The sequence below is a fragment of the Arachis ipaensis genome, chromosome B05, assembly GCF_000816755.2.
Source record: "Arachis ipaensis cultivar K30076 chromosome B05, Araip1.1, whole genome shotgun sequence".
Taxonomy (NCBI): Eukaryota; Viridiplantae; Streptophyta; class Magnoliopsida; order Fabales; family Fabaceae; genus Arachis; species Arachis ipaensis.
The window spans coordinates 145,787,236-145,797,312 of record NC_029789.2 but is presented as its reverse complement, the minus strand read 5'-3'; the positions used below and the strand labels follow the sequence as shown (position 1 = coordinate 145,797,312).

At 31.5% G+C, this 10,077-nt stretch overlaps 2 protein-coding genes and 1 long non-coding RNA gene across 3 annotated transcripts; 1 reads left to right on the top strand and 2 right to left on the bottom strand.

The window, feature by feature from the left end:
• LOC107644750 (nucleosome assembly protein 1;3-like) lies at positions 2,237 to 3,530 on the top strand. Its single transcript, XM_021103188.1, has 5 exons — positions 2,237 to 2,431; positions 2,612 to 2,655; positions 2,750 to 2,933; positions 3,063 to 3,074; positions 3,184 to 3,530. The coding sequence occupies exons 1-5, from the start codon at positions 2,252 to 2,254 to the stop codon at positions 3,250 to 3,252; spliced, it is 489 nt and encodes a 162-aa protein (XP_020958847.1). The 5' UTR covers positions 2,237 to 2,251; the 3' UTR covers positions 3,253 to 3,530.
• On the bottom strand, positions 4,142 to 7,357 carry LOC110262666. Its single transcript, XR_002347565.1, has 3 exons — positions 7,004 to 7,357; positions 4,868 to 5,121; positions 4,142 to 4,439 (listed from the first exon to the last, which is right to left on the bottom strand). It is a non-coding gene; the product is annotated as an uncharacterized LOC110262666 (long non-coding RNA).
• LOC107641495 (probable carboxylesterase 120) lies at positions 7,773 to 8,843 on the bottom strand. Its single transcript, XM_016344986.2, has one exon. The coding sequence runs from the start codon at positions 8,809 to 8,811 to the stop codon at positions 7,810 to 7,812; it is 1,002 nt and encodes a 333-aa protein (XP_016200472.1). The 5' UTR covers positions 8,812 to 8,843; the 3' UTR covers positions 7,773 to 7,809.

The window sequence follows — 10,077 nt, the reverse complement described above, 5'->3', positions numbered from 1 at the left end:
AATTAATATTATTTGTGTAATATTATATTAACATATTATTTTAACACTTGTTTTGTTAAATTTTAATTTCAGACCATTTTTTAATTGATATTTTAATTTTAAAATTACTTGTTTAATAATGGAATTATATTGTTTTTTATAAACAATACAGTAAATGATGTTTAATGTTTTTCTACTACTTAAGATAATTATTTTTTGATATTATGTCACGTCATATTAATAGTGGTATAAATCTATTACTTGAAAGTTTTCAAATATAAATTTCTATTTACTATAATAATTATTTTGATTTTAAGTATACTGACCGTTCTAAGAGACGGTTTGATTTTAGTCAGAACGGTATTTTTAATTTTTTTAATAAAATTTTGCATTTTTTAAAAAATAAAATTATATTCTTATTTTTATGATTCAATTTAATATAAAAGATCCATATTAAGCACCTAATTTAACAATATCTTAGTATTAATTTTTTTTCATTGTACTTATCATACCCGTGCATCGCACGGGGTACTTCACTAGTAATGACTCGTTAACAGATCGAGTTGAAGATCCTAGCGTTTTGTTAACTGCCAAGTGCTATGTTGCAGCTTCTGCAAGGATTGGAGTTTAGTTTGGTAAAACCGTAAAAGTGGGAAAAAGAAAAGAAAATATATATGCTTTTTGTTTTTATAAAAGATTAGTTGTGTTTAAGTTGGTATTTATTATTTAATTAAGCTATTAACTTAAATTTAAAGGTAGAGATGAAGATTGAACAAATAAAACTAAAGTGAATGAATAATATATTTTATAAAAATGCTATTTGTACACTAAAATTAGCTATTAATGTATTTGTGTATAAATACATATGTGATTTAATTTATTTTCATCGTGTATTTGTATTCTGGCATGTATTTTATATTGATAGTTTATTTTAGTGGCTAATTTTAGTGTACATATAGCATAATCCTACATTTTAATCAACATGTAAATTACATACTTTAAAATGGTGTTTGCTATGATACCATGATAAATTCATACGTACCGATACGTTTAAAATATGAACAAGTAGTAATAAGCCACGTGCTCACGTGGAATTTATTTTTCACATCAATATTTAATTTTTTCTTTTTTTATATATATTATATCACCACTTTTACTAAAACACCCATTTAATTAAATAAAAATAAAGATATATTTTTTATTTAATTTTATAAAAAGTCTTAAACATCCTTACTTTATTTGATTAGACAAAAATACCCTTTTAAATTAATCAAATTTTAGAATTCAATTAATCCTAATTTTATAATTTCAAATAATTTAAACAACAAAACAAAAACATACAAAAAAAAACAAAAATCAATCGTTATTCATCTTCTCCAATCCCCCTAATGATTCGTGCCCCCTCTGAAGCAAAGCAAAACATATCAAAAAAAAAAATCAATCGTTCTTCATCTTCTCCAATTCTCCTAATCATTCGTCCCCCCTCTGAAGCAAAGTAGTGAAAGTCCCAAATCAAAACGGCAAAACCTTAGCCCTAGGTTCTTTGCCGCCGTCGTCCCCAAGCTCAGCACTTTCGCTTCTTCTTCTTTCCTCTATCCGGAACCAAGGTAGCTCGGCACGTTGTCCCCATCTTCGCTGGCTTCTTTGTCCGTGGCTTGGAGGAGCTCGCCATCGGGTCACCTCTTGCCGTCGTCTTTGCTCTCGCCGTCGTGTCGCCGGTTGCCGCCGTGTCTCCGTTGAAGGTTAGTGGCCCTACTTTTAATTTTGCTCTGGTTGCTGAATGTTCGATTTTTTCTTCTTCTCTTTAATTTCTAAAATTTTTGTTCAAATGTTGTTGTAATATTTGTTGGTGTGTTGTAATTGTTGGGTTGTTGAATGATTATTTGATCTTCATCATCGTCATCATCAACAATGTCACTTCTTAGATTTTTTGGATGACACTTCGATCTCTTCAATTTTCTGTTGTTGAGTGATTTTATCTTTCTTTTCTATTGTTACTTTTGATTGTCTTTCTTTCTGCTGGTCTTCTAAGTCCGGCCTCCAAGAAAGCTTTTTCATTTTAGATTCACTTTTTTTCAATAATTCTATGTGTAATTTTCATCATAACTATAACAAGTGAACTAATTTAAACAAATATTAATAAATATTGACATTTAGACAAACAGGGTGAACTATTATTAAGCTTATTGCGCTGTTTGCTATCCACAACTCTATATTGTGTCAGAATGTGTTGGCTTTTTTTAAAATAAATTTGGTGGTTACTTTTTCCTGTATGACTGAAATTCAATGGCACCCAGGGAAATGCTTGACGCAAAACATTCTTAAGAAAAAGCCCAAGAAGGGTTCAAAGAACGCAAAACCTATTACAAAGACTGAAAACTGTGAGAGTTTCTTCAATTTCTTCAATCCACCACAAGTTCCTGAAGATGATGAAGATATTGATGAAGATATGGTAAATCTTTTTATTTTATTTTATTTACTTTTTACAGTAATTTTTTATGAAAGTCTTTAGTTTGAATCTTTAAGCAGAACACAAGCAGAAGTAAAAAATCTGTAAATTTAAAAACCTGCTGTTTAGCTGTTAGATATGACCAGATTATTTGCCAGAGCTAATTAATGTTCTGTTTAACAGGCCGAGGAACTTCAGAATCAGATGGAGCAAGACTATGATATTGGGTGAGTTTACTTGTTTCCCTCCATTTCCTCTGATATTTTTCGATGTTGTTTTCTGAATCCAGGATTGATGAATTCTCATATCACACTTGTTCAGGTCAACAATAAGGGATAAGATTATACCTCATGCTATGTCATGGTTTACTGGTGAGGCCATTCAGGGAGAGGAGTTTGGAGACCTGGAAGATGATGATGAAGATGACATTGAAGAGGATGATGAAAAGGATGATGATGATGAGGAAGATGAGGATGAGGATGAAGAAACCAAGACCAAAAAGAAGGTATTTCATGTTAATTGCTTTGAAATGCTGAAACACTTGTATTTCTTTAGTTAGTTTTGTATCTAAAGTATTTTATTTCTTGCCATCACCTCCGTTGTGGCGATGATTTCGTTTGGAATGTCATTTCAGCCATCACATAAGGTAAGATAGTCAAATTTGTAATCTAAATTATAAATGAAATAGGGCTTGATGCTGAGGCCCATAAGTTTCTTCTTTCTAACTTGTTTCAACGGTGGCTGGAAATTTTCAGAAAGGTGGAAGAGCACCGGTTGGTGAAGGTCAACAGCGTGAGCGACCTCCAGAGTGCAAGCAGCAGTAGAAGTTTATCTATTATGATTTATGCAGTAGCTGAAAGCTTTCTTATTGGAGAATGTCTGTTGAAATAGTGGGGTTCATGCGGTTTTGTTTTATGATGCTTAATTCATTTTTCTCTTTTAAGGTCTTGGTAGTTTGAATTGTTGGTCTCCATTCTCCTATTTTTCCTACATGTTTTGGAGAGAATGTTGTTATATAGTGTTAGGATGCTATGATTGTTATTGCTGGACTTTGTATTTGTGTCTCGTATACTCCAAATATATAGTGGGAGTTTGTGGTTTACTTGTTGCTATTGATTGTAAATCATTAAAGGATGTTCGCGGTTTTCTCTTCTTGTGGCATTGTCTCACCGCACCTTATTTATTGGTGTTAAGTGTTCTTTATAAAATTTGAGAGCTTTGTGGAATTCCATTGTTTAAAAATGAGTTTGAGCTTTAGAATTAATTTTTCATCAGTAATTTTTTAGACATAACCAATCAAAAATGGTGGAATGCATTAGGTTCTTGTGCAATTTGGAGATATTGATTCATTAACTATGTTTCTTTCAATACTTCTTTATTGGAACCACTAAGCTTAGATGCAACTTCATCGAAACTATTTTTAATCTTTCATTCTCAACTTCGAAATCATGCAGTTTTATGATGAGCTATCATGAAGGTAGGCTCAGATATCACATAACTTTCAAATTACAACTAATGAGTACCCAAATCTATGCTAATACTTTTGACTAAAGATTTTACCTTCCATAATGACTTGAAAATAATAAAGTTGGATTTTAAATTAAATTACTCCAAATATGTTTACATTTATTAATAAAGGAAGCCTACTACTACTACTATACTACAGTACAATTCATGTAGGGATGATATACACAAGCATTTTTTTTTCTTTTCTTTTTTTTTCCTACAGAAATACATACTTAAATACAACACCATCTCAAATCTTAGGGATATGGAACTGGGGATTTCAGTTCCAAAACACAGTTTCCATTGATTGCACCATGTACTCTGAAACTGTTTGGTCTTTTTTATATTTTCTTCTCGAGGCATCCATCATAGTGCTCAACTTAACGGCACCAGCTTGCTAACTAATATAACTGAATTTGGTTGAATTAAATGTTAGCTTATTGATCTAGTTTGGTCAGCTAGTGTTCCAACTTGTTCTCCACACAAAGCCTTTGATTAAGATAATCTGCCACAGAATTAAAGTACAAGAAATAAATTAGTTAGATTAAGGAAGAGCTCATTGATTGCTTTGCAGAAAACTTCAGATGCTAATTAGCATGCCACCCCTAACCCCTGTAGCCTTGCCCCATTCTCTGACGGAAAAATTTTCAAACCCAATCAGAATAAGTGGTCAAGGCAAAAGATATGGCATAAATCTTCAAGTAGGCAAAGAGCAATAATGCTGAAGCAAAGCAGAAATCTTCAAATCAAAACATCAATATTAAAAGTATTTGCACTTATGTAGTTATGTTAGCAAATGATAGATATCAAAAGGCCGCTTCATCCACAAGGATCTACCAAAATCCAGATCAAATCACAGTAAAAGGAAGCATTTTTAGGCAACCTAGATAAAAAGATAAGACCCACAAAAGGAACACAGGTAGAAGTAAGAACCTTGCTGGGTACAAAGGATGATGGGAGAGTAACTTGTGATTACACTAATACATAAGTCCCTCCTCCTCTTCTGCTTGATCATCATGCAGTTTGAAGGTCATCACAGTCAAAGAAACACTCATTCTTTCCTCTCTCTCTTTATCTCTTTTTCTTTTCACTTCACTTTCTCTGTATGACCGTGTTTTCCTCTATTTAGTTCTCTTCGCTTTTGTTAATGTTCCATAAAATGGCGTCCACTATGCCATGATTTCCCACTTTGTAGAAAATACAAGTAGAAAATATAACAGTAAGATTAAAAAAAACTTCATTTGGAATTTTTCATTTAGTGTGAATTTTTTTAAAAATTATTATGGATCAAATACTTGTGTTGAATCTATAGTAACTAATTTCAAAGTTCAAAAAAGACATCAGTAGTCCAATTAAAGTGTTAACTTCATAAAGGTTGACTCCATAAAATGCTATGTGCCTATGTTAATGAATAATCAATAATCCTAGTGAGAAAGATACTAGTTATAGAATAATCAATAATCATAGGTCATAACTTTGTAATCCTAGTCGTGGGTTGTCTCTGTATATTGTTGAGTTTCATGTGTATGACTTGACAATTAAATATTTATGTATCATACACCAGTATCAGAATTCACAAATTAGTAAGGATTTGAGCTTCAATATTTGTTAACATTTGACAAGTTCAAAATTCAACAACCTGAAATTCAAGAGGAATCTGGGTATGTTTGTTCGAATGTCAATATTTGTTAATATTTGTTTAAATTAGTTCACATGCTATAGTTATGGTTTTAGTATAAGCATAACAAAGTAAAAGGTAAAATGTAATAATTATCATATAATTTCAGAGAGAAAAAGTGTAGTTTACTCTTATAGAATGAAAATTACACATAGAATTATTGAAAAAAGGTAAATCTAAAATGAAAAAACTTTCTTGGAGGCCGAACTTAGAAGACGAGCAGAAAGAAAGACAATCAAAAGTAGCAATAGAAAGATAAAATCACTCAACAACAGAAAATTGAAGAAATCGAAGAGTCATCCAATAAATTTAAGTGACATTGTTGATGATGACAATGATGAAGATCAAATAATCATTCAACAACTGAACAATTACAACACAGCAACAAATATTACAACAACATTTGAACAAAAATTTTAGAAATTAAAAGGAAGAAGAAAAAAGAGCGCAAAAAAAAGGTGCATTTACAGATATTATACTAAAAAAGAAGTAAGAGGAAACATGAATAAGAGACTGTGTTTGAATATAGCATCCAATCCTTTACCAAAAGAAGTTTTTTCCTTCGATTTTTATAAAATTTTGAAAAATTAGTTTGTAATCAACAGTTAACTAGTTTAAAGTACAGTGAGTAGACATAGTGAAAGAATGGACCCAGAGGATTTGAATTTCCTTTTGAAGTTTATTATTTTTCAGGAACTAATGGAAAATTTTATGTTTTTGGTTTTAACTCACGTCCATTCAGTTTCATGATAAAGGAACATAACTATATCGGTTCCTTAGAGTATGTTTTTGGTTTACTTTTAATTCACAGAGTCTTCGCATTGAGCATTTTTTTTTTATCAAATTATTTTATGGTTTTTTCCGAAGACTTGTGGAATATTCAAGAACTTTTAAGTCAAAGGATGTTTGGTAATAGATTGTAGCCAATGAAGTGTATTCTATGTGAAGTATTTGGTTTCACCAACCACTTCACTAAAATTAAATTTTTGAAGAGATTTATTTTTTGAATTGTTCTATTTTTTGTCCTGTTCAGGTGGATTCTATTAGTACCAAAATTTTTAGAGATTTGTTTTTTCATAGATTTTGTTCATGATTGAAAATAGCTAAGTAACATCTTGCGGTGCATCACTTAGAATTTGTGAAATTAGATGTGCATTAAGACACTATGCAGCATTTGAAAAATGAAACTATTGTCATCTAAATTAAGTTTTCTATTAAAAAAATTGCATTCACAATTTCAGAAACATATGCAGATAAAATAAGAATTCAACAATTTGTCAAAATTAACAACTAATATCAAATCACATAAATCAAACCAAATTATCCTAATTACAAAAATCACACCAATGCTATAATAATTCAAATCACAGAAATCATAGGGAGGGAATTACTGGAAGGGAGAGGCTGACGACAGTGATGAAGAATGAGGAAGACGGCAAAGAAGATGGCGAGGAAGACGGAACCAGGAGGAAGGCGACGCTCTCTGGAACCAGAAGGAAGGCAACGCTCTCTAGAACGCACAAGATGGCGATGCTCTATGACGCGACGATGACCTCGATTGCGAGACCAGAGAGGAGATAGGGAGAGATCTTGAGTGCGATGCCAAAGTGAGACAGATGAGAGAGATCGAGCTCTAGCGGGAGAGAGAGAGAGAGACAATAGGAAGAGGAGAGAAGAAGATGAAGAATACTAAAAATCTTCAGAGGCGTGATTCAACGAGAGGGTTTCTGAAACCCAGATGAAGAGTAAATTTGATTTTTTGTTTTTTTTATATGTTTTTGTTTTGTTGTTTAAATAAAATTATGATTAATTGAATTTTAAAATTTTTTTATTTTATTTAATTAAATGGGTGTATTAGTAAAAGTGGTGATATAATATATATTTAAAAAAAATTAAATGCTGATGTGAAAAATAAATTCTACGTAACTTGTTATTACTTGTCTATATTTTAAATATATCGGTACGTATAAATTTATCATCGTACCGTAGTAAACACCCTTCAAAATAAGATACTAATTAAGTTTATATATATAAGCTAAGTAACATTACACTTGATTAAAAATAAAATTTACTCTTCAACATATATTTTTATGAGTTTAATTTTAATCTATTAATAATAATGTAAAATATTTTATTATTTATTCTTTTGTATAATTATTTATGTTCATTCACCATAAGTAAAAATTAAATTCTATATTTATATATCTATGAAATCTTTTATTCGAAGGAAGAATTTCTCGTGGCTTGGATCACCATATGTAACCCCATGATGGCCTTCTCCAAAGTGATCGACAACCTCAACACCTTTTCTTCTCAACATGGCCACCAACCCCACCATGCGATCAATCATAGGGTCCCCATAACATCCCAAAACAAAGACCTTCCATCTCAGCCTTTTGATCTCTTCAAAACACACATCATCATCCACCACCGTTGGATTGCAATACCAGTGGTCCCTCCCTGCACCCTCAGGCAACGCCAGCTCCCACATAAGATCGCAGTTCCCAATAGGCAGAACCGGATCGTTGACCGACCTCAACTCAGACTCAGTCCTTTGGGAACCACCGAAAAACGGATGGTGCAATATAAGCCCTCTGATCTTCAAAGGGTCAAAGTCAAATGAATTAACGGTTGTAGACACAAGTAGCCCTACATGGTAAGCAATGTTCCCTCCCGCACTAGAACCCATGATGTAACACTTAGAAAAATCAGCATAGTCACGTACCCATGTTTCATCGGTGGTTCTTAGCCAATGCAAGGCCTCCACGGAGTCGTCGTAGGCCGCAGGGAGCCGGTATTCCGGGGCAAGACGGTAGTCAACGGAGGCGACAACGGCGGAGAGTTGGAGTGACATGTTAGAGCAGAAGTCATGGTTGATGGTGGAAGAAGCACTTGTGTATATGAAACCACCACCATGGTAGTAAACTATAAGAGGGAGCTTTGTTGAGTTATTTTGATTTTGAAGTGCCTTTCTGGGTAGGAATATGCGTACCCAAGTTTTGTTTTTAGGATTTAGAGGGAGATCTTTGGTCAGAATAGGGTTTATTAGGTCTTGTGTTGGTGGAGTTGTTGGATATTGAATGATCCTTGTGATAGTTCCATCTTGGTTTCGAACTATGCCAAGGTTTTTGAAAGGATCGTCGATGGTGGAGTTGGAATTTAATGGCGATGAAGCTGATTTTGATAGAGGATGAGACATTTTATGTTAAGTGAATAATGGGAGTTATTGGAGCTTCATATGAACATATATAGGCATAATTAAGTGTAACTCAATAGTAATTTTAATCAATGTATTATATAGTTAATAAAAATATATAATTTTAAATCTAGTAATTTGAGTTAATAGAGTACGTAGCTAATTTTTAATCATAAAATACACTACCATTATTATCTTTAGATTTAATTTATAGAGTAAAGTATCGTTTTTGTCCCTAACGGTTAGGGTAAGTCTCAAAGTTGTCCCTAAGGTTTCAATCGTTCTATTTAAGTCCCCAACATTTCAAAACTGACTCAATGTGTCTTGCCGTTAAGAATCCGTTAACAGAATTAACGGCGGGACAAAATTGATACGATTTTAAAACGTTAGGAATATACAATAAAATATAAATTATATCTTTTGTCTCTAATGTATCAAAATTCTTTAAAATTATAAAAAAAAATATTTAAAATGAAAGTAACGTGATTAAGTGTAATTTATTTATATGTAATTAAAAAATAATTGAATACTATGTGTAAAAAATTAATATTATTAAAAGATAAAATTAAATTAAAATTTATTTTTATGTATCGTTTTCGTCCTATTTAAGTCTCTAACGTTTCAAAATCGTCTCAATTTTGTCCCGCCGTCAATTCTATTAACGGATCCCTAACGGCAGGACAACATTGAGTCAATTTTAAAACGTTAGGAACTTAAATAGGACGATTGAAACGTTAGAGACAACTTTAAAACTTACCCCAAACAATAGGGACAAAAACGATATTTTACTTTAATTTATAATTTAACGTGGTGCATTATTTCATCATGTTTTGATGGTTGACTCGTGGGGAAGGAAAAAAAAATATTAGGACCTTTAGAATTTATCATTTTTTGTTATTATTTAGTCATTAATTTAATTTTTTTGGTCTAATAATTCAACAACATATTTTATTTTATATTTTTAATAATTAATAATTAAATAATAATAAAAAAATATTTGTGTTAAGTCATTGACTAACTGAATAATTAAATTAATGCAATGGCCAATGCTGATGAGTCATAATAATATAGTACCTGCTTTCTTGCGTGGGAAGGAAAATGGCTCTTCAACAGAAGAAGGCAGAAAATTTATAAATTACTAATAAAATTTAGCATTTTTTATCAATACTTACTCCACATTTTAAACACTAAGTATTAAAATTAAAATTTCAAATTCTAAAATTTATATTTTAATAGAATAAAAATAAGGTGTTGATTAATATTTTTATT